Source organism: Mustela nivalis, assembly GCF_964662115.1.
Source record: "Mustela nivalis genome assembly, chromosome: 3".
NCBI classification, from domain to species: Eukaryota; Metazoa; Chordata; class Mammalia; order Carnivora; family Mustelidae; genus Mustela; species Mustela nivalis.
The window spans coordinates 62,466,651-62,491,858 of NC_139022.1; the positions used below are offsets into that span (position 1 = coordinate 62,466,651).

At 41.2% G+C, this 25,208-nt stretch overlaps 1 protein-coding gene and 1 long non-coding RNA gene across 2 annotated transcripts in view; one reads left to right on the forward strand and one right to left on the reverse strand.

Moving 5' to 3' along the window:
• Positions 1–11,117, forward strand: part of ELL2 (elongation factor for RNA polymerase II 2) — a 73,379-nt gene extending 62,262 nt beyond the window's left edge. The window contains exons 9-12 of the mRNA XM_082723928.1: positions 1,028–1,094; positions 4,550–4,721; positions 6,969–7,013; positions 7,104–11,117. Of these exons, the coding sequence (XP_082580054.1) occupies positions 1,028–1,094; positions 4,550–4,721; positions 6,969–7,013; positions 7,104–7,220 (401 nt within the window). The 3' untranslated portion in view covers positions 7,221–11,117. The remainder of the gene's footprint in view (positions 1–1,027; positions 1,095–4,549; positions 4,722–6,968; positions 7,014–7,103) is intronic.
• A 12,270-nt stretch (positions 11,118–23,387) lies between these two features.
• LOC309861214 overlaps positions 23,388–25,208 on the reverse strand; it is a 43,773-nt gene continuing 41,952 nt past the window's right edge. Inside the window, exon 6 of the long non-coding RNA XR_014309819.1 lies at positions 23,388–23,942. This is a non-coding gene — a long non-coding RNA (uncharacterized lncRNA). The remainder of the gene's footprint in view (positions 23,943–25,208) is intronic.

The window sequence follows — 25,208 nt, forward strand, 5'->3', positions numbered from 1 at the left end:
GAATTGATCTGGTGTTTGTAGCAAAGAAGCCAGGTGACGTGCACTTGATGCCTTTTCCTTTAAGACTCAGGCTGTCATAAAAAAGACAGACTCAGGCGTGAGTCAACACAAAAACAAACGACCGTGAACAATAATCCCACAGAGTCTGCATAATTTATTTACTATACTTGGTCTTTTAAAATATTAAACAAAGAAATTATGAAATTTTCACTTTTGTTTTATATTGGACATGCATGTTTTGCCAGCAGGCAGGGTTAGGACTTGAGTTAGTAATTTAATTCTACTATAAATGATAAAAAATTACCCTATAAAGTCTAAACATACCCTCAGGAAATGGTGCATTCACACAAATAGAATACTGACTGAGGGATTTTACACACTTAGCATAGCCCTGAATGACTGGCAGTTTCTTTATTTGTCTATTTATTTTGTCCTTTTAAAAACAAATCTGTAGTATTATGAGGTATAGAGATGGGAGGAGTATAAATCACGATTCAGTAATGCCTTACTTTGAATTACTTTAAATTGATAAACGGGAAAACTTCACTGCTTCCTCTGTCTGCATACAAAAAAGGTAGCAATAAAATACAGTGACCGCAGCAGTCTGCTACCTGACTTCATTGTCTCATCTGCCTTGTTTGAATCCTCTGAAAAGTAGATGTTGATGTAAAATTTGTATCTTGCATTGTCTGGCTGCATCTGCCACCACAGTCTTTGAATTGCTGGGCAGATGCCACAACTGTTGTGGAAAGAATAGAAGATTGACCTTGGGTTAAGATGGAATTCCTTTATTGTGCAGACACTGCAGTAGCCAGGGCGCTTTCAATGCCTGGCGTCAGTTCTGCTGGCCCTGGTCATAGGGCCTCTATTGTTTGTGTTCAATTGTATTCCTTGCTCACTGTTGCTTATTGAGATGGAAGAATAGAATTTGAGGAAGAGTGTTCCAGATGTTTCTGATCTATTTTAGAATTATAGGCATTTTATAACCATACTGTTTGGTGAAAGCTTGAATTTTTCTTCATTATAGGAGTTAAAGAGGGATGCACTGCCTCCACGGAGCCTTCTTCAACAATTGAACTCCCAGATTATTTGATGTAAGTTCAGACGTCTGCCAATGGGAGAGGACTGTTTAATTTTAGAAAGTTTGCAAAATTTTTTCCCATAATTTGCAAATCAAGAAAAGAAGTTCCAGAAATAGAGCCCTGGAGCCACCCCTGCATTTGAAAGGCTGCCATTAAGCCTGCTCATCCCAAATCCACCCCTGTCTGCCTGAGCAGGTTGTGCCTCCCCCTGCTCTGAGCTCTGCTTTAAGTACAGAGAAGCCTGTCCTTTGTTCCGAGGCCAGTCCAGGCATTTGATTATGGAAGATTTCAGGGATCTGACTCTTCAAAGCTGACAGCCTGTCAATGCACATTCACTTGTTTCCCCCAAAGGGAGTTTATTACTGATAAAGAGCTTAAATCTCCACAGTTAATACAAAGTAGAGATAGACTGATTTTCATTTAAATAAAGCTCTGCCATCGAATTAATTTTTAAGAGGAGAGAATAGTAAAATTTGATCATTTAACTTTAGTACCAGTTATAATGTTTTTCTTGTTATGGCAATAAGTTGCTAAATGCTGAGCTGGGAACATTTTTGTAACTGGTTATCACAGAAATTATAACTTATACACATAATTCTAGCTTTTTTATAGACTCAGAGGCTTCTGCGTAAGAAGAAATAATTAAGTTGCAAGAGCCTGGAAAAATGGAGAACGGAAGAGCGAACAGATAGGACTGCAGGATAGCTCTGAAAATTAACAAATGGACAAAATAATTTGAATGTAGATTGGAAAATGAACTCTGAGTTCTGTGAACATTTTTTCCTCTTAGTAGCGTGGCGGACAAAGTTAAGCTGTGCTGTTTAGCCCTCCATGTACCACGAAATGTTCATTTCTAAAGTGGAGAACATTTTATACTTAAAATGTGTTACTTTTGCTTAACAGTAGTGTGAAAGCTATACTTAACGGGGAATGATACAGCATGAAACCATAATGCTCGTTATCATCTCTTAACTGAAAAGATGCCAAGAAACCATGCTGAATCCTCTCTCATCTGAGATGGTGATATAGTTTTAGAGTTCTGAAAGGGAGTTTTGCAAAGCAACCACCACTGAACTGGCCCAGGAAGGGCTGGTTGGGGGACAGCGCCTGCAGGGCTCCACTGATGAGGGAGTTCACCTCTCCTTTTGCAAACCCACTTCTCCTCAAAAGTCTTGTGAAAGTTGCCCCCTCAGATGACAACTGCAGTACTGTGCCCTTGTTCTCTTGTGGTGGATTTTGAAATCCCCTTTTTTTGTAATAATGACACAGACTAGTTATATGTGACAAAATCATGTGGGGAGACTAAAAAATAATTCTAACCCTTTCCTCATGGATTCAGGATGTTGCTGTGTTTTGTCGACTTAAACCGTTAGTTCTATATTTTAAAACTCATTTTTAACTCCCTAATCTAAGGATGGTTGCTACATCTTCCTCAGCACGTTTTCATATGTTTGTCGTGTTTCTGGCTTTTAAAAATCATGAAAGTACGTAACCTCTGTGATTGTTTAACTTATTTTATCCCAAGACTATCTGATGTAAATATAGCAAATTTTCTTAAAATGGTGAGAAGGCGTGAATTTTCAAAAACACTGAAATTACAGAACTTAAGCTTTGGTTGTTTCAGAAGAAAACCAAAAAGATATACAATAAAACCTTAATGATCAGTCTCTGAATAATACATACTTAAACCACAATATTCCTAATTTTTGTATAATAAGAATACTTCTGTTACTTGTGGTTGTGAAATAGCCAAACCCTTTAAAATTTTACTCCATCCCTGCAGTAGGAACCAACTAGAGAACCATAACAGTTTTTTGGTTTTTTGTTGTTGTTGTTTTTTTTAATAGTGAAGTGTTTTTTGTTAGAATGCCAGTATAACCAAGTAATCTTCTATAATAGCAACACAACTGTTGGCCAGTTTGGTATTTTTCCCTAAGGAAATTATTAAATAAAATACCAAGGGTGTAGCCTCGTTTGTGCTTTTGAGAAAGCAGGATATTTTATACAATAAATGAAGCCTGAGTTTCATGAGCAGTTTAGCCATTTTGCTTTCATACACTTATTCCCAGGAACCTCTTTTCCCACCCTGGGCTTCCTCTGGTGTGCAGTCAGGACAGCCCTGTCTAGGAGAGGACTGCTTCTCTGCTTGGCTGGCCCCGTCCCTTTTACAGCAAAGACACCAGCAGGGCGCCCTAAATCAGCATACTACTGCTGTCTCAGTTACACTTAGAAAAATAAACCTCCACAGTATCTAACTCAGCATGAATAAAAATATTAATGAGGACATTAAGGTTGCACAGTTGCATCACTTTTCTCACATTTCCAACTAGACATTTTGCCCTCTCATTTTGAATAAAACTGTTAAGATTATCTGAATCCATTTTTGTAGAGGACTGAACACCAGGGTTTTCCCTGCACTCAAGAATATATCTGCATGCCTGAGGCATGCTGAGGCACCTGCTACTTGCCTGAAATTGCTTTGAAATCTCAATTTTTATCTCAAAAAGTCGAGGGAATTTTGCATCCCACAACAGGAATGGAGAACAGAGACCCAGGCCAGAACCTGGTGTGGTCCCACTTCCCAGAGTCACAAACAAATAATACTAACTTTGTTTTAATATCAAAATGCTGTTTTAATTTGCTTGCCACTGAATAAACTTGACACTCTGGGAAAATGGCCTTCACTTACCAGTTTCCTTAAGTTATTCACAACCTGAAGTAAAACAGATTTATGGCCTTTTAATTAAGAAAGTAAATTAGAATGATAGTACACAATGATGTCCAGGTACACAGACTGTGATATTTTAATGTTGAAAAGAACTAGAAATATGCCCCTTTTTTGGCCATTTTTCCCCATTGGTCTCTCATTTCAAAAGAAGACAATTACTTTTTTGTATTTTATACATTTGCCTAGTCAAACGTGGGAGGAAAGAAGTAGAGGGAACAAGCCAGAGGCACCTTGCTGGCAGCAGGTGTAAACAGCCAAAGACAGACCTCCTCTCATAAAGCAGCAGATCTCCAGAGAGCTCTGACTTCAGCACTGAGTGACTGTGTAACACTCTCCTGGTTTCATGTTACCCATGGAGGCCTTCTGTTTCCATGTGACTCGTGACAGACGGCTTGGCCTCTGCCACTAGTGTGGTAGTGAATTATTTTGGATAAAGAAAGATTTGGAAAGCTAAATCTGTGTTTAGTGTTGTTTTCTAGTCACACTTCAGTTCCATTGCCACCATGTTTTTTTCACATTTACTTTCCTTCCCTGGAGGTCTTAAGCTCTCCTGTGGGATAATTTCACGTGGAAGTCATCTGAAAGGAGTGACATGGGGGCAAACAGTGGCAAGGCAGCATTCAGTCTTGGGATACGTGCTTGGATATGGTTTCTACGTTTTTTGTTTAAATATCAGGCTTATGCATCATGTTGATTGTATAGTCTCTCTCCATTTATCTTATTTCTTTTTTCTCATTAGAAAATATATTGCTATCGTCTCCTATGAGCAACGCCAAAATTACAAGGATGACTTCAATGCTGAGTATGATGAGTACAGGGCCTTGCATGCCAGGATGGAGACTGTAGCTAGAAGATTTATCAAACTAGATGCACAACGAAAGCGGCTTTCTCCAGGCTCAAAAGAGTATCAGGTAAACATGTTTGCTTCTAGATAGGCTGACTTCCATATTTTACCCTCTTTGTTCTCTGCCTGGCCCATTCCCAGGCAATCTGCTGACCTTCAGAGCAGGTCTTCTGGCAAACCAGGCTCTCTTCAGCATTTGGTCTTCATTTAAAATTAGCTAGGAAACTAAATATTGAACTAGTTCTCAATGAACTATTTTCCTGTCAGTGAAAAAAATAACTTTATATGGCAAAGTATGTATAAAATATGTAATATATGCTTAATCTTTACTGTAACATACTAAAGAGAGTATCAAGGAAAAAAGCAAATACAACTATATAGGAAGAAAAGTTGGATTGGGGATTCACTGAAATATTTGATTGAACTGCCCACTCAGATATAGCTGCTAGTTCTGGTGCTGTTCCCCCAAATTGCTATTTCAAGTACATTAAAAAAGAAAAAAACCTCAATCTTGCATAGAATAAGGAAGATCCAGACATAAAATACAAACAGGGTTTAATACTCCAGAGATTTGGGGTTTAAGTGAAAAGTTTGGTATTTCCAGCTCTTCCGAAGCCTGACAGTTAATACATACTAATCTCTTTTCACTTCCCGACTTTAAGTGGTAGTGTTACCACAGCTGACAAACCAGTAGAAGCCAGCCAGACCTGTGTACTGGTTGTTCTCATAGTTAACAAGCAAAATGTTTAACTGATTAATGTTTTAAATGAAGATTTCCCTCTTTGTGTGGGCCACATAACTTGTCACACTTCACAACCATAGATGGTGCCTTCATCTGGCCTACTACTGTTTTTCTGACAGGAATCTGCATTAGAGAATGAATGGGTTTCCCCCAGTGGGGAAAATAGCCTGAGAGCATCTGTGCTCACAGGCACAGAGAAGACTCAGGTCTCTTCCTCAGATCTGAAAGACTCAGGTGTCTTTCATTAGTGGGCCTTAATCTTTAAACAGGCTGCCTAGAGTTACAGAAGATTTTTTAGAGGAATTAGTGTCTGAGGGTGCTCTTGATATGGTGGTTTGGGGTTTGTTTTTTTAGATATAGCTATTTACCCTTGTACCCTGATTATATTTAAACTAAAATGTAATTCCAAGAACTGCTTAGTGGTTAGGAGGAGGCTCCAGAGCTAGATTGCATGGCCTTGATTCCCAGCTGTACCATTTAATATTTGTGTGACTTGGGCAAGTTACCTTACTTTTTCAAAGTACCCCTCCATAAATAAGGTGATTATAGAGTTGTGCAGAGTAAATGTAAGCATTTGGAAACTGCTTAAATCCATAGTATATAAGGTTACATAAATATTAGCCATTTTCTCCAGCCACCTAATATCCCTTCCTAGAGGCAATCAGTAGTACTGGTTTCCAGTGTATTCTTTCAAAGGTCTGTGTATGTGTTTGTAAGATGTATATACACAAACAGATTCATGTATGTGCCATATGTAATTGAATTTAAGATGTCATCAATCGCAGTATATACCATGGTCTTCTGTCCCAGTAAGTTAAACTGATACATTATTTATCTGATCTCATTAAAATGAGAAAAAAATGGGGCGCCTGGGTGGCTCAGTGGGTTAAGCCTCTGCCTTCGGCTCAGGTCATGATCTCAGGGTTCTGGGATCGAGCCTCACATCAGGCTCCCTGCTCGGCGGGGAGTCCGCCTCCCCCTGCCCCCGTCTCTACCTGACCCACTGCCTAGTTGTGATCTCTCTCTGTCAAATAAATAAATAAAATCTTTAAAAAAATAACATAAAATGAGAAGAAATGTACATCTTAGAAGTAATGAAATTCTTAGACTTATCATTCTATTTCCCCCTTTAAACAACTAATATCAAATTGTATAAATCATTCTGCACTTTGCTTTATTCATTAAATAATACAATGTACCTTAGAGAACTTTATATAAATGCATGAAGCACTTCCCCTTTTTAATGGCCTCTTAGGATCCCTTTGCATGCATTAATGGATACTGAAATTTTGTGTACTGTCTTTTGCTTTACACATGCTACCGCAGCAAGTAACCTTGTACACACAGCGTTTCACTCAGTCACAAGCAAATCTGGAAGAGAAGTATAGAAGTGCTGAGTCCGTTCTATGTTTGCTGTTTTGATAGCAGTTGCCAAATTGCCTTCTTTAAAGATGGTACCAGTTTACATTCCCATCATCAGTATTTCCAACACCCTTACTGAGTGGGTCTTAGCTGTTTATATTGCCAAAAAGAAAAGTTGTTCCCTTCTGATTTTAATTTTTAATTTTGTAGAATGTTCATGAAGAAGTCTTACAAGAATATCAGAAGATCAAGCAGGTAGGATCATCACTGTGGGTTTTCTGACCCGTAGTTGGGAAGTATTACACATTCTGCAACCTAATTCCTCCCTGTTTTTTTCCTCTGCAGTCCAGTCCCAATTATCATGAAGAAAAATATAGATGCGAGTATCTTCATAACAAGCTGGCTCACATCAAAAGACTAATAGGTGAATTTGACCAACAGCAAGCAGAGTCATGGCACTAAATCTGCTTGGACCAGAAGATGTGAATAAACTTAAGCTTATTTATTTAAAATTCCAAATGAGTTGCTCTAAGATTCTAAAAAAAAAAAAAAAATGAAACTTTGCTTGTTGAAAGTTTCAGTATTAGCAAACTTGAGTTAATTTACTTTCATTTTTCCCCCTTTTTACTTTGCTTCCCTGCATTTTTGAAGCTGCTTTTTTCTGGTCCTTCTCCCCACCCCGACCCTACCCCCAAGACTTATGTTTGTCAATAGAAATCATGTTTTTTTAGACATTGGGGATCTGGTGTCTATACTTCAAATCAATTTTTTTTCCTTAAAAACTTACATTTGTCATTAGAAATGATTTTTTCTTAGATATTGGGGATCCAGTGTCCATACTTCAAAGTTATGTGTGTTTAAAAAAAAAAATAATGTGCAAGGTGAAATGCTTTTGGATAAACATAAGCCTATTTTCTGATCTTTCGTAATGCAAACTCTTTGCCTTAAATGGTAGAATATTTAGAAATTTGCACAAAATACAAAAAAAAATTTAAACATTGTTTTGGAGGGTTAAGAAATAGAAAGGCATATGTGTATGTGTACAAATAAGCACACACATATGTACATACAGGCTGACTTGATCTAGACAGTGAATCTGCCCTGCAAGTTAACCCCCCATTGCAATGGTTGCCTTAAGGTGTTTGCTAGTTGTGTACATAGTGTGGTTAATCATTAGCTACACTGCTTCCCACTTGGTTAGAGCAATGGGAAGCATACTGTGGCCTACCAGCGTCTGAAAACGTGTGCTCGACCGGTATGTGTGCAGAGGTGGTGTGGATGTGGATGTGAGCGTGCATGGAGGACAAAAGCTGCTACTCTCAGTAGGCCAAACGCTCAGGTTAAACAACTGACGAGTGTTACTGTAGGGGTTGTTGTTTTTTTTTTTGTTTTTGTTTTTTTTCTGTCAAATTGCTACTTCTATTGTGGAAGACAAAAGCATTTCCATTTCAACAGTTTGTCAGCTTTATTAATGTTGGGCAAAATCAATATGTTATGAAAATGAAACAGATCTATAGTTTTGGGGCAAAATTATAAAATTAAACATGTAGGTAACCTATTTATATACTGCTATAAAGTATTTTTTGAAGAGAGATATGCAAAGAAGCTATTACCTACAAGAAATGTATATTTAAAGATTTTTTTTTTTTCATCCTGGGAGCCAGGAATATAAAAAAGAGCAGATATATTTAACCATAACATACTGTGATTCATCAAACAGCACAAACTTTCATTTCATGGAGTTTATCTGTTGACGTTGATTTAAACTATCATTTGTTTTATCATGTGGGAACATAAGTTATGTGGTCAAAAATATAAGGATTTTGAACTAATGTTGATTCAACTTGTGTTGTCTTACCGTATTGTCTTTTCAAAGTGCTGCCAGTTGAAAAGGGAAGCATTATGTTTACAAATCTGTTTTGAAATGTTTGCCAAAATTTTGGTAGTATCTTTAATAAAGATGTTTGTCTCCAGCATCCAAAAAATAAATAAATAAAAAATAACTTTGTTGTGTATCAGTGTAAACCAGAAAATGTTGGTTTCTGGAAAACCAGAAAGAGCATATAGACGAACCTTCCTCTTGGCAGTTCTTCTAAAACCTTAACTGGAAAGAGTAGATAATGTCGAAGAGTATACAAAAGTAAAAAGACTGTACAAAGACTGGTACAAGACTGCACTAGAACTCTATAACATTACTACAGAAATTAGATTCTGTGTAGCATGGACCTCTTAAGGAATTGGTTTCTTTTAGCATTGAGATCCCTGGTGCTCTTCCTTTTACCTCAGAATTGGAACAATCATTACTAAGTGTTCACTGATTTCAAACTTTTGAGTTGTAAAAAGATAGGAAAGGAAAGTTAATTGGGGATAACTTTGTTCCTCGTATTATGGTGGAGTTTCCTAAGGGATTTGTTTGTAGGTGATGACCTCACTGGTGTTATTTCTTGGACAGCTTGGCCTTTTAATCAGAGATTTCTGCTGCTATTTGCTCTGAGCAGTGTTTCTCAAAAGCAAGGTGCTTGGACCACTTGCCTCACCCAAATTAGAATCTCTGGGTATAGCACCCAGGTATCCACGCTTCGGTAAATAGCCTCCAGGTGACTCTTGCAAGGGAAGGTTTGAGAACCATTGGCTTAGATATGGCATGAAACCTTTGGGTCTCTAAATCTCAAAGATTTGAACTAAAGTTGAACTCTTTGCCTTTTTTTAAGCCCATCCCTGTCAGCAGGCACAAATCACTCTGCCCCCTACGTGATCTAAGGCACCTCTCAACTGTTTCACTGCCAGCCCTTATCTCAGAACTTGTTTATGAACAAGGCTTCCAGTTGGTTCTTAGCCCTTGGAGCTCCTACCCACATACATCAGCACATATTCTGATTTACAAATTGGGTAATAATGGAAACTGGAGATACATTATAAAAATTCAGCATTACACATCCATAGACTTGACCACGTATCTATAAAAGCCTTAATTTTAATATTTGTTGTATACACTGGGCAGATCCTTGCGAAATATGTATCTATCAGTTGCAAATCTGAGTTATAAATCTCTGAATCTACTATTACCTGAGGCTGCATCTCTTTTGAAGATGGGCATGAGTCTATTAAAATATTTATAATCGTCCTTTATCTCCTGCAAGATTTTTAAATTCTCTCAAATAACTGCTGTAGGAATGAGTGGCCACTTAGTACCAGTTACTCTGGTAGAAGAATTTATTTATTTAGTTGTTTTGAGAGACACAAGTATAAAACATATTATCAAGATGAGACAATGAGTTGTGTTACTTTTTGGGTCACATTTCATCTAAAATAATTTGAAGTACTTCTGAAAATTTTTTACCAACAGCAGATTAGGTCTAGATTAAATTAGCATCTGGCTTAATACAAACCAGAAGGAACATTGACTAGATATGCTTTTGTTTTTTGTTTTTTTTTTAAGTAGGGTTTCTGTTTCCTATCTTGTCATTTATTTCCCATGGAATATTTGAGAGGAGGTAATAACTTCCAGCTCTGAGTAGCGATGGAGGTTCAGTACTTGCTCTCACAAAGTAATTGGTACGATCAGTTTATCTCATTGCTCCATGCATACTGATCCGAAAATATTCAGTATTAATTTCCTTTCATCTCTGATTGATCTTTTAAACTTTATAGTTTTCTTGTCCCTAAAAGTATTTCACCTTATTATATAAACCAAACACATACTTGCATGTTGGAAGCGAGATGCTGAAATGAGGGTTAGACATAAGTGGTCCATCAGTTCTGACACTCTCCTGGGTTGCCTTATCCCTTCCATTAGTGCAGTCAGTCTTTGCTTCTGGAACTTGGCTGAAACTCCTGGGCCAGTTCACGGTGTTTCTGGCAGTGTGAGTGTTGAGTCATGTACGCTTGGTATCCGCCCTCACTACTTTTGAAGTTCCTATGGTTTATTACTTGCCTAAGTGTTACTAAATCCTTTTCTTATGTATACTGGATGGGGGGGGAAATTGTAGCCAGCATGTTGAGGAAACTTTTGTGAAAGGATACAAATTGATTCTACTAAATGAAGGCAACAGAAGATGTTATCAATGTTCTTTGTACTCTGAAACTAAATAAGGCTGTGAGGCTCATTTCAAAATATTTTGAAGTGTTAAAAATATATATATGTGTGTGTATATATATATGTATGTGTGTGTGTATATATACATATATACACATATATATAATCTCTACACTGTTTCTTAGTTGTTCCACCCAAACCATGTTAGGACGCTCAAAGGTAAAATGTCGCAGGGACTTTTCAGTTGTAACTAAGCTTGGCAGCTGTGGTGGTCCCTTTTGTTCTACACCAATTTCAATTCAATAAAAATGTTAACTTTGCAATTCTGGCAATTGTTTTTCCTTTGTCTCATTTCAAGGCTCTTAAATTTCTCTAAGGAAAAAAAGAAAAGAACCCACAACAAAGTGCTCTCTGATGCCCTAATGGAAGTGATCCTTCTGGGACACAGATACTTATTGGTGACTCTAAGATGTAGGTGCTGGGTATTGGCTCCAGGATCCTGCCTGTTTCCTAAGTGTATGGCATGCCTTCCAGAGACAACATCTACTTGGAGAACAATAATCACAGTTACCATGTAAGGGTTTCCTGTGGCTTACACACTTTGTGCATGCACTGTCCCATTAACTCCTCACCACAGCCCTGTTACACCATTTTATAGGTGAGTGAACTGAGGCTTAGAGAAGTTAAGAGACTTGTCCATGACACAGCTGGTAAACAGTGGAAGCTGGGAACCCTGACCCCAGCGTCTGTGTCCTTCACCGCTTCTCCAAACTGCCCCTCATAATACTGGCACCTTAGCGTGAGCTTCACACAGTGACCCTTCCAGCAACACCACACAAGCTAGACAGACTCTAGAGTCAAAGGAGACTAGAATGTGAGGGGTGGGGTAATACCTAGTGGATTATTTTCAATGAGTTGATTTTTTCAGAAATGATGGATAAATGTGGAGAGGCCAAAATAATTTTTGAGAAAAAATAGGTTTCCTTTGTTTTCAAATGCGTGCAGTCATAACAAGGGGGCTATGTGAGCAAGACGGGGGCGGGGTTGCGGGGAGGGTGGGCTATGCAGATAGAGGCTCAGGGCAGGGTACAGTCCTAGAATCACACTAGAATCACTCTTTGTAGTAAAAGGCTATCTCAGTAACGGACTCCAGCTTAGGCACTGTCCAGTCTGAATTAGACAGACATAAGAGTATTTCTCCTAGCTGGGTCCTCAACCTCTGCTTTCTGCAAGTTTTCTGAAGGAATAATGGAAAGGGAAAAGATGAAGTCCTCAACCAAACACTGATACAGAAAACCTGGAATGATCGATCAGAGCCAGGAGTCGTTCTGGTTAGGTTTATGAGGAGCCTCGGGGATGAATGAATGAAGTTCCTAATGTTATCATTGTGTCCTCAGCCCTCGCCCATGGGACATTTAACACACTCTTCTCAGCTGTAAAGTGGAAACATGCCTTCTTACTGAAGGCTTGGAAGAGGCTTTATTGTTGTTCGTAACGCACTGGGGAGTTCCGTGAAAAACTGCTCTCTAAATTACGGATTGTCCGCTGGCTGCAATAAGAGTTTGTCGGAGCATTAGTTTCCTGGTGAACCAATCCTTTTGGACTGATTGCTGAGGGGGCAAAGGCAGAGAGAGGCTTGAGGTTTCAAGGTGGAGTGTTTGGGGTTTGTTTTATTGAATGCCGAGACCTACACAGACTTGCTCCACGGGTTTTACCTTTCTGAGATTGGGACAGGAGGCTGGCAGTGGCAGGAAGTGGCTCTGATATTTTGTGATTGCTCAATTCTCAAGCTGGGGTCAGATGATCCTGCTCTGTGTGGAAGTAGAGATGTGTCTTTACAACTGCTGCCTGCTGAATTCAACTGGCCAGCCAGGCTGGTTTGTCTTAACTGTAATTAGATCCTTGGTACAATATGGGCATTTGTAGATGGAAGATAAGAATTCCATTTCTGGGTTTGTGAAATGGATGAGAGTGCTTCCTAAAGATGAACCCACGTGATCACCCACCACACTTGGAGTTCTGAAGCTGGGACTTCTAGAGGAATGGCCACCTGCCTTTATAGTTTGTGGACTTCTAAGGGCTTACAGAATTCCACCGTGGTGTAGACAGATGGCATGCTCAGCCTCGCCAGTCTCATCACCTGCTGCACCTACTCTCTCGGAACACCAGTCACCTTTGGATTCTCCAGTAGCCCCCGCTCCTCCTATCCCAAGGTCTTACTCAATACTTGCTGTCTCTTCTGTACTACCGGATCCGTCCTCCAACCCTTCCTCACTTAGCTAAGTCCTCCTCACCCTCAAGTTCTCCCCTTAACATCACCTTCTCCAGAAAACTGCCCTAACCTCTCAGACTAACTCAGGTTGTGCTGGTCTATGCTGTTTCATCTTCTACTTCTCCTTCATGGCATTTATCCCAATTATAACTTAACTACTAGTTGTATTAAGTTCCATGAGAGTGGAGACTGTTTCATTCTCTAGGGTGTTCCCAGCTCCTAGTCTAGTACCTGGCATAGAGAAGGTGCCCAGTAACAATTTATTCAAAGAAGGAATGAGGAAGGTTATTCATATATGTCCTACTTAAGATTCACGTGGCCAGAGGATTTGGATTACTGCAAGAGCCTGCTGTGTCATTTAGGTCTACGTGCCTTGCCGCTTCTTTCCAGAGTCATGATTTAGAATTTAGTTCCTGATGGCGGACTGACTTGCCTTTGGGAGTCCCTTTGCCATGATTAACTAACTGGACACCTTCAAGGGGATGTGTCTTTCCAATTTGGCATTCATACCTCTAGTCACTTCTGGAACACGAGCATTTCAGTAGTCTGTACTGGTTTGTAATATAAAATTAAATGATTTTGAAAGTGACTTTTATTTATCATCAACGGATGGGTTCTGATTTCATTTCCTACGGTATTTTTTCTATAGCTTTTATCCCACTCCTCAAAGACGTGGTAGAGGACAGCAGTCTAGAGATAATGTTGTATCTCATTTTTCTATCTTCATTAAAGCATCTTTAGCTTAACATTTCTTTAAATTTGATTTTAAAAAGGGTTGGCACTTGTTTTATTCCTAGCATTTCTGTCCTCTTCCAAGCATAGACATGTTGAGGATAATCGAAGGACTGTGGGATTCCTGTAATGACAGAGCTAGCAGAGCCCATCCACTGATTCCAGAACAACTGTCTGGATTCCATAGACGATGAAATGAAGATGTTTAAATGACGGCCACACAGGCAGGCTGAGACCCTAGGAGCTTACAGACCCTCCTGGGTTCGGGGGGTGGGGGCAAGGACAGCCCAGCAGCCACTAATGGCAAACAATACAAAGGTGGAATCATAAAGCCAGACAAGACGCACCATACACACGTGGTTTGGAGCAGGCAAGCCAGACAGCCTGGCTTAGAGTCCCGCTCTTGCCACTCGCCAACTACAGACCATGGGCAAGTTTATAAAGCCCTGCAGATCCAGCTTCTGAGCCACGAGTGGGCAGAGCCTTCCTCAGGGTGTTAAGATAATGTATAGGCAGGATGGTGCATGGCACTTAGTAAGTTTCCATATATATATATATATATATATATTTTTTTTTTTTTTTTTGCTTATTTTCTAATTATTTCTTTCCATCTTTCATTTGGATTTGGAGAGTTCTGTTACAATAAACCTGACAAACAAGCAGCCAACCAGGACAAAGAAAGCATATGGGGTTTATTTAGATTTTTACATCACTGTGATTGACTACCTGTGGTAAGATAAATACAATCCAGAACATTCTTAGGGCTCTGCTCATTACTGCTTTGTGAAGGAAGTTTTCTCTGTGAATCTTTCCAAGTATCACATAGCATCTCTTTTTTTTTTTTTAAGATTTTATTTATTTTATTTGACAGAGAGAGAGATCACAAGTAGGCAGAGAGGCAGGCAGAGACAGAGGGGGAAGCAGGCTCCCTGCTGAGCAGAGGGCCCGATGCGGGGCTCGATCCCAGGACACTGAGATCATGACCTGAGCCGAAGGCAGCGGCCCAATCCACTGAGCCACCCAGGTGCCCTGCACATAGCATCTCTTAACATCATGGCTACCAGTAACAGTGCTGATGTACTTGTCCCAAACTTGAGCTTCATGTCGACTATTCTATTAATTCTCTCTTCCACTTGTCTTCATAGGGGAATTTTTTAAAGAGCCTTGTGGTCTCTAAGCCTGAGTGCTTCTCGCCCATACAGGTACTGGAGGGGGCTGGCACAGTTCATTTCAGGTAAGATGTTTTGGGGAAAATCCTGCTGTGGAAAGGACTCTCTTACACCTATAAGCTTTTCCTTCTCTTCTCAAAGATAGAGTTCATTTAAGTCAGCCTTGTCAAACCAGTGCCAAGAGGGTCTCCAGGGGTCTTGTGGCCACCTGAGCCACAGAGCTCTGCAGCTGAGGACAGGCTGTAAGGGGACACTGGGGACTGTTGGCAAAGCCACCGCCTAGCCTCCCTCATCCTTCCTTCCTCCCTCTGCCCCTGATGAGAAGTCTTTATTGCGTGGTAGCCAATTATCGCCACCCCATCTGCTCCTCCCTTCTCTTAACTCACTGTTCTCGCCTGAATGAACTATTACGGCTCCTCCCTTCAGTTGAGATGTGTAACTTACCATTTCTCCTGTCTTCGGTTACAGATGACTTGGCTTATAGATAACGAGAAGGTCAGTTCAAAACCAAGAACATGTAAGCAAAACGTGAAAAGTCTTGGAAGTAAAATTGAAAATGCTTTGGTACATGGTACAAAGAATAAAGAATAGAAGTACACCCTGGGTTGGAGTCCTAGTTCTGAGATTTACCTACGGGTGACCCTGAGCCATTTGCCTAATCCCTTGGCTCTTCCTTCCAACACCTCTGATGAACTAGGATAATACCTATATTCCATAGTTATGCAAGGATTAAACAGAGTGTTGCATTCAGTGAGAGGGACTGGGCGGGGCAATGATGAAGAAAACTATTTATTCTCACACAAGCCCCTGCAAACACACTTCAGTGGCTGTTTCCTTGCCCTCAGGATCTCTGGCAGGTCTCAAGTCCTCCAGGACAGTTGTTCTTGATAAGTCCTGTGGTCACACCTAGCATAAGTTTCTTTTCATAACTAGGAAGTCCAGCCTTCTATAATAGCCAAAACTCTGAAATTTGTTTAATATTAAAGTCTCAGGGCTCATGGGTGGCTCAGTGGGTTAAAGCCTCTGCCTTCTCTGGTCATGACCCCAGGGTCCAGGGATCGAGTTCCGCATTGGGCTCTCTGCTTGGCGGGAAGCCTGCTTCCTCCTCTCTCTCTGCCTGCCTCTCTGCCTACTTGTGATCTCTATCTGTCAAATAAATAAATAAAAATCTTTAAAAAAAATTTTAAATTAAATTAAAGTCTCTCCCCTCCTCCAGCTTAGACTCACTGGAAGCCAAGTGATTCTTGCCAGGCTTCTCATTGGCCCACCATACAGCCACCCCTGGGTTGATGGAGGAGAGGGTGAGGAGGAGAGATTAGGGCCACAGAGATCCTAGCACCTTTGGAATCTGGCCTTGGCTTCCTGCAGGCGCCGTCAAAACCCATCCTCGGTTCCTTAGAAAGTGCCTCGCTAAGCTCCTCCAGTCTTTGAGGGTGTTAACAGGACCTCTCCTTTGGCCAGGCCTCCAACAGCACATGGGGGTGTGCACACGCACACGCATTCGCACTGTCTCGCCCCTCCTCAGGAAGGAAGCTAGTAGCTCAGGGCCTCTTTCTAAAGGACCATGCCAGCATGGTGACTTCAAGTGTCACGCCCACCCTCCCACCTCAGCCATGAACAAAAAGAAGCACTGAATGCATCCTTTACTGTACGGTAGGGGTGTTTTGTTTTATATGTATTTTCAGGCAGATACCAGCTTCTGGGCCCCCCAAGCTTGAGGAATCACACATCAGGGGTGTTTTAGTTAAACCACTTTATTAAAATATGACTCACATGTAAAAAGCTGTACCCATTCAATACATACAACTCAGTGAGTTGGGGGAAGGATACGCTTATAAAACCATCACCACCATCAAACCATCCTCTCACATTATTTTTGTGTGTGTGGTAAGAATATTTAACAGAAGATCTCCCTCTTCAGAGATTTCAAGTACACAATACAGTACGACAAACTACAGGCACCGTGCTGTATAGCAAATTTCCAGAACTTGTCTACGGACACTTGGTACCCTCTGACCATCACACCTCGTCATCTCCCCCTCCTACTAGGCCCCATGACCCCGCCCCCCATTCTGCTGAGCTTCTATGAGCGTCACTCTTTCAGATTATACATACAAGTGACAAAATCGAGTATCTTTCTCGGTCTGGGTCATTTCATTTAGCATAATGTGTCCAGATCTATTCGTGTTGTTGCAAAAGGCAGGACTTCAATTTAAGGCTGAAATATTCCAGTGTGTGTATGTGTGTGTGTGGACAGCCCATTTTCTCTACCCATTCCTCTGTCTATGGACATTTAGCTTGTTTTCCTAACTTGGCTATTGTGAAAAGTGTGGCAGTGCCGCTATCTCTTTAAGAGCTTAAGTTATTTGGATAAATACTCAAAAGTAGGATTGCTGGATCATATGGTAGCTCCATTTCTAATTTTCAAAAGAACCTTCCATACAGTTTTCCAGACCGGCTGCTCCAGCCTCCCCTCCCAACAGCAGTAGCCCAGATTTCCTTTACGGCACGTCCACACCACCATCTATGTGGTCTTCGTGAAGCTGCTATCGTCTCTCACTAGCCTGTGGTAAGGGGAAACACTCTCCACCCTCTGGAGAAACGCTCTGATTTCCCACATCAGCGGACTTCTCAACTAAAAGCCCTTACGCCAGTGAGTGGAGCCAGAAGCAAAGGGGAGCAAAACTAGGTCTTTTTTTTTTTTTTTTAAGATTTTATTTATTTATTTGACAGAGATCACAAGTAGGCAGAGAGGCAGGCAGGGCAGGGGTTGGGGGGAGCAGGCTCCCCGCTGAGCAGAGAGCTCAATTCGGGGCTCAAGCCCAGGACCCCGGATCATGACTTGAGCCAAAGGCAGAGGCTTTAACCCACTAAGCCACCCAGGCGTCCCAAAACTGGGTCTTTTGACACTGTGCAGCCCTGTGTGTGTGGTCCATCATCTTGCTTTACGGTTGTGGGCATACAGCCACCTACTGCCTGGCGACATCTGCCGAAGTGGTCAGAGACCCACCTTAAACCCCCCCATGATATCTGTTGGTGGATTTTCAGCCCGAGCACTGGCGCGTTAATCCGACAAATATTCATGTGCATCTAGGCACTGTGAAGGGCAGTGAGCATCTACCACTGAACCAGACCCGTGCAAATGACACAAATTCTTTGATTCCAGCTGTGGTAAGTGCTGCAAAATGAAAGGGCAGCTATGAGAATGAATAACATGGGGACATCGGGCAGTGAGGGAATGGAGCAGGGGACGTGGCATGGAAACTAGTCTAATCTGGTGGCTGAGTAGGCACTGCATGAGGGGAGACTGTACCAGAAAGAGTGAGCATGTGGGAAAGCCTTGAGAAGAAGGCCTTTGGCTCTCACGGAATGCCTCTTAATCCAGACCGCTTCTCATTAACAAAAGGCATTTCAAGTCTGGCTTTTTTGTTCTTGAACTTGTTTTCTCAATAGCTGCTTTGCCTTTACCAAGCATTTCTGCAGAGATGAAACCCAGACAAGATTCCCCACTGAAGTCTAGGCACTTGAAGTTACTGCCTTATCACAGGCATTGGGTTTCTTATCTGGTGGCCTCCTCACGTTGCTAATAGTTCTGAGGGAAGTTTCCGAAAGAAACTGTTACCAGTTTAGGGGCCTGCTGATCTCCGACCAGCTCCCAGAACTTTCACAGGGCGGTTTGAGCTGGGGAGGAAAGTGACCGGCCTTTCCCAGAAATCAAGCCAGCCCACCCCCTCCCCTGAAGTTGGAGCCGAGTGCAGGATGAACGAATGCCTGGAGAGCCAAGCCTGCCAAATGCTGTGCACTGGTGGAGGTTTCTGGACTGCAGTAAGAAGTTACGGCCACAGGGATAGAGCCCTATCAGCCCGAGGCAGTTTCTCTGAGAAAAAGATATAACACCTGGACTATTTAACATCGCCAGCCTTTTCTCTCTGCTGCCAGCAACCAGTCAGACCATCTGTGCGGTGCGACTCTGGAGAGCTAATTGGTGGGCAGGGAGGAAACCCAAAAGAGAGGGGTGGAGAAAGATGCCAAAAGGTCAAAGAAGCTGAAAAGGAGCACTTCTGGGAATCGATGTGAGCAGAAGTTGGGAAGCAAGGTGGATATTTTGAGAGACCACTTTATGGCATACAGTGCTTTGTGCCTCTTCCAGGCTTTTTTTTTTTTTTCTTTGCACATATTCTTAATCCTCCCTTTAAACCCTTTTTAGCATGAAGTGGGATATCCCATTCAGAAAAAAATAGGCCTAGAGGGGTCGCATGGTGCCAGTACTAGGACAAGAATACCAGTCTTGTCCCTCTACTATACCCCACTTCCCGTCAGCACACCTCAGAAGCTTGCCCTCAAGGACTTGGTGCTGATCCCCAAGATCTACCTAGTTACTAAGGGGACCCAACCCTGCCAACTCAAGTTCTGCCTCCCTGAAATTTAGTTTCTCCTCTAAAAGTGCTGAAGTTAAACCCCTGTTTTTAGAAATTTTGATCCCCGTCTATGATCTGTCTTGGCTTCTTCAACCAGGTAAACATCTCAGACTGCTATGAAATTGCCTCATTCTGGAACACCACCCTTGAGTTCAGGCCATTCCATATCACGGGTGTCCTTTCCAAGCTCCCATCCACTGCTGTTAACCATCCCCTCCTCCTGTTCTCTAGCAAGAGGCAGGATGCCCTCCAGCGTAGCCAGAGTAAGTCTTCTGGCAATGGGAAGAGAATCTTCAATGACACGCCTAAGTCAGTTTCACCAGATTTTCTTTCTAACTCCCCATCCATGACTGTTATGGTCATCCAATGAAAAATTAAAATTTGTCCTTAGTCTTTTTCTTAATCTATGATAAAACAAAACAAAACAACACTTCTTTCTATTCTTGACAAAAATTTCCAATAGTACATAGGAAATAAAATAAAAAGCAAAAGTCCCCTGTTCTCACTCATCTACCAGGCCCCAGAGGTAGCCACAAAAGATGCACAGTATCATGCACAGTCTTCTTTTTGGTTCAAATAGCATATCAAACTATAGTCTCCAACTTAATTTTTTACTTAATAACACTGCTTGACCATCATTCCATGTTAGTCCCTGTGGACTTACGTCATTCTTTTTAATAGCTGCATGGTATTCTAGCACTTGGGTTATAATTTCATTATCTCATCACTCTTAAGATTCCAAAGGATTATCCCTAACAGTGAAAAACTGAAATCACCAACGACCACATAAATTCTCTTAAAAAAAAAAAAAAAAGATTTTATTTATTTATAGAGAGAACGCACACAAGCAAGGCGAGGGACAAAGGGAGAGAAAGAATGATTCTCAAGCACACCTTGTGACCCTGAGATCATGACCGGAGTTGAAACCAAGAGTTGGGCACTTAACCCATTGAGACACCCAGGAGGAAGGAATTCTCTGGAGGAAGAAATTCTCTTTTTAAACTGAATGGTGCAACATTTTGGTCAGTAACCTTGCTGACGGTCTCTACCTCATCTTACCTTACTCACCAAATCCTCTTAAAGCATGAGAGAACTATAAACTAGAAAGACTGTTTAGAGGATGTTCAGAAATCATTTACAAATGCAAAACACTTCAATATTATTGTTCATCGGTTTCTAAAAGTGATCAAGTCTTAAGTTCAACAACTTTTTTTTTTTTTTTTAAGTTCAATGACCTTTGATGGTAGCTGTGGCTCCATGCTATGAATGGGGAAAGAAGAAAAAAGCTAATTTCCCTAGTGACTATTTTGGACTATTCTATATTCATATTAAAATTTTATGATGTTGAGGAGTTACAGTAGTTACATTCTGTTCTTTAACCATAATTTTGTATATTTGGTTCAGTTCTATAATTAAATGATTTAAGACTACTTCTAATTCTTTGACTCTAAGCCTTTCCCATTCCTGAGACTTTATTTTGATTCATCTCATAGTTAACCAGATTTTGTTGTGTACTTTTTTTCCTCATTAAATATCTCCAGTGGGAAATTTGAGGTCACTCTGTTCTTTTCTCCTTTGTAGGAAACATGCTTTTTCTGCCTACGTGCTCATGGGATTCTTATATTTTCCTTAAAGCTCAACTAACTTGACCATGTGTCTTTGCGTTAATCTGTTACAAGTTTCTTCCCCTTCAGATCTCCTCCAAAGCACACAAAGATCATATTTATTCCCGTGGAGTTTTCTTTCATTTTTGATATTTTTATTTTCTGGGTCATTTGTTCTGTTATATACTTCAGGAATACTGTCATCCCATATGCTGACTGACTGTTGTCTGACTGACTGTCATCTTAGTTTTTATTTATTTGGAGATTGTCCCCCCCCCAATAAATGCTATTTTATTCTTTTCAGCCTGACCTCTGCATCACTGAATAGGTTTTCAGCAACATCTGCTCTAATGTGATCTTCCATTTCTAGGATAGCTGTATTATCTTCAATTTCATTCATCACTCTTAGCTCACTTTGTCTTCTTTTGCCTCTTCTTCTTTGATCTAATATTTCACTTCAGGATTATTTCACAAAGACCTTCTATATTTTTAAAATTGGGAGTGCGGACAAATACACGTCTGAAATTCCTTGGTTTGCTAGGATAATTCTGCTTAACAGTATTATTCTTCATTTGCCTTTAGGTTTTTGAGTTTCTCTCCTCATTTTTGTTTGTGATTTTTATTTGCTTTTGACGTTAATGACCTACATCTACTTAAAAACATAGACCCTGCTCTGCAGAAAACGCGGTTCTCTCCTGGCTTGCTCTTTGTTTGAATTATGGAGAGGAGTCGAGGGGTAAGATGGAACAGTGACAGGCTTCAAACTGGGTTTTTATTGGGCTTCAGTAGCTTTTAACCATATTTGCCATATTCTCTGACCTCTCGAGTGAGCATATGGCCCCAACAAAATGTAAGCATCATGGGGGAGACCCCTAGCTCTCTAATTTTTTTATTTGGCTGATTTATGTTTACCTGGAGCTGCTTATTTGTATCAGTCGACCACCACTAAGCCGACTGCCACTTCCACCCTCTCCCCCTCCCTGCCTCACCTCCTAAAGAGGAATTCTACTTTGGGAAATAAACATATCTTGCCCAATAACGTCCTTCCATCAGTCTGACCACCTGCTCTTCTCGGCAGTGTGGAACAAACTCCCTCAGCCCTTGCTCTAAGTAAAAGAGCATCACCTGGACCCTTGTAACACTTTATGAAAACTCAGAATCCTCATTGGAACCCAAGAGGCGTGTTTCAGCTCCTTCTAGCCACCCTTGACTCAGTTCAGATTCACCATTTGGAGGATAACGTACTTCGAGATTTTAGCTACTTCCTAGTTTTGATGCAGGTGGACTTTTCCTATCAAAACTTCATCCATTTTGAGGATGCCTGGGTGGCTCTATGGGTTAAAAATTCGGTCTTCAGCTCAGGTCATGATCTCAGGGTCCTGGGATCGAGCCCCACATCAGGCTCCCTGTTGAGAGCCTGTTTCCTCCTCTCTCTCTCTCTCTCTCTCCCTCTCTCTCTGCCTGCTGTGATCTCTATCAAATAAAGCAATAAAATCTTAAAAAAAAAAAAAAAAAAAACCTTCATCCATTTTAAACCTCATGTTGTAAGTTTCATGGACAGGATAAAGACAACAGAACTTTACACCAGAACTTTAATCCCTGGCTTATGAGCATTTTGCTTCTCTTAGTTTCATTCAAAATCGCTTGCTAAACATTTATTATACTATTGAAAGCTCCACTCCCTCAGCACAAATCATCAGTAGTAGAATTATGAAGTTGGCACGAATCATTTACACTACTAACTTAAAAATTTAGTGAGTAAATATTAGATGCAGAACAGTATGTAAGATGCTGCTTAAGATATAAAAATGAGTAAGACTCAAGACCTACTTTCAAGGAATATTATGGTATAACATGAGATGAGGATCTCGAAGTAACCATAGTAAGATGCATTGAATGAGGTCAGTGAATCATCTCTACTATTAGGACGTGATCGTGAGGATGGAAAGAGCTATGGAGGGTGTGATCACATCCAACTGAAGTGATGATGCAAATCAAAAGGAAAGAAGAAATGATGAGCAACATTCATGCTAAGTAACTTGAGGGAGGGTAGCATGACGGCAAGACACTGGGCTTGGGAGTCATACGGAGATGGGTTCACCTCTCGGATCATACAATTACTGGACTGACTCAGTGAAACCACTCCTCTGTCCGTTTTGCTTCGGTAAAATGCCCAATACCTCCAATCTGTTGTAAGGACTGAGAAGAATAACGCATGTCACGATCCCTGCACAGGGCCAGGCTCACTGTAGGTGTTTCAAAAACATTTATTTTCTTGCCAAATTAACTCTGTTCATGTTTCATCCCTTAATTGCCATAGCTCTTATATTAACTATTTAACACACAGGAAAGTTTTTTGTTTTTGTTTTTAAAGATTTTATTTATTTGTCAGAGAGAGAGAGAGCGCGCGCACAAGCAGGGTGAGTAGCAGGCAAAGGGCGAAGTAGGCAGGGAGCCCAATGCAGGGCCCGATCCCAGGACCCTGGGATCATGACCTGGGCCAAATGCAGACACTTAACTGATTGAACCAGGCAGTTGTCCTGGAAAGTGTGTGTGTGTGTGTGTGTGTTTTAAGATGAGTGTTCTTACCCCTTGTTAATTCTATCTGCTATATAATTGCATAATTCTTAACTATAATCATTGCTCTATTAACTGTCTCTCTCTCTCTGAAAAATCCAAAGAGAGAATCATGAAAGTGTTCCACAAACTGTTAAGTAATAGCCAGTGTAAGGAAGTAGTATTACTGTCGACCTTATCTTAGGTTCCGGCCTTTAAAACGACATCCCAGCCCCCCTTTGAATGGGAGAAACCTTTAACAGACCTGAACTGGGTTTTACCCTGCTGCGCATTTAGACAATTTCTCTATTGATTGAAGGCTATTTCTCGGAGAATATTTAGAGTCTGCTTGAGGCTGGCTTGGGATCTTGCCAATGTTTTCCGTGGATATGCAACACTATACACACAAAAAGAAAATAGGTCAGAATCTCCTCTGGTTGTGCTGCCTCTTTCCTTAGCTAAAGGTCATTCTTAATCCTCCCCCAGCTCCCAGAACGCCGTGTGCAATGGGTTTTGAAATGTTCTGGGAAAGAAGTGGCTTCTATAAAGAAAAGCAGGGAACAGATTTTTCATGAGAGCGAAGGGCCCTGCGTGTTTCTCAATTCCGTTTAAAACGCTGTAAAAAGGAGTTCGAGGGAAACTTCATGTCGGTCTACTTGCCGTGGTTAAACTTCGAAGTTACATCCCTGGACAGAACCCTGGCTGGAAGTTTAACCATGAGCCCTCCGTGACAGAGCATGGTAAATGAGAGGATGCCACGGGCCGGTGTCACCACACCTCGTGCAGAAGGTGGTATCAACACGGCCCGAGAGTTCCCACGAAATCCAGTGACCAGCACGCTGGGACCAGAGTGAGACAACAGCACTTCTCGGAAACCCAGCAATGAAGACAAATTCTGAGAATGCCACGCGGCATCCTCAGACCGCCACAGACGATGTGGGGTGGGACGAGACACACACACGACAGCGAGGCCAACCTGGAAAGCCGCCTCCTTGCTTCCTCAGAGCTCCCACTGCTCGTGAGGAACACCAGCTGCTCCCAGATCTCTGCCTGCAGCAGCAGCCAACCAAGTCCATTTCCCAGAGACACTGGCAGGCCCCCCATCACCCTGAGTGTTGGCCACTGGCTAGACCACACAGCGGTCCCCATCTTAGAAAAGCAGTTATTTTCACCATTTGTTGTTCCCTGTGTATGCGCTCATTTCCACACTTCCTAAGGCTACCACACAATTTGAATTCCCTTTTTCTATTCATAGCAGTTGCCTCATCTAGTTTTGACTCAGCCATGATCAAAGCACGTGTCATGCTCTCAGACATTTGTCTGGAAATACTATGTATGTGACTCAGGAAACAAGGAAACATGAGCACGCAGGTATCATCCCTTTGGGATGATGTCCTTTATTTTCCAAGAGTGATGTTTTCCAGGTATCTGCTAATAAAAACTATACCTACCTACATACATGCATGCATGTGTAAATACAGGTACATATTTATGTGCGTATATAAAATCTGGTTGACGCTAACATAATCTGTAACAATCATTCACGTTAAAAGAAAGCATGGTAGTAACGTCTCCTGAAACAAAAATGATGAAATGGAAAACTATGTCACTGAATAGATGAAACAGAGCACGTTATTTCTAGGATCTATTACATTCTTTTGCT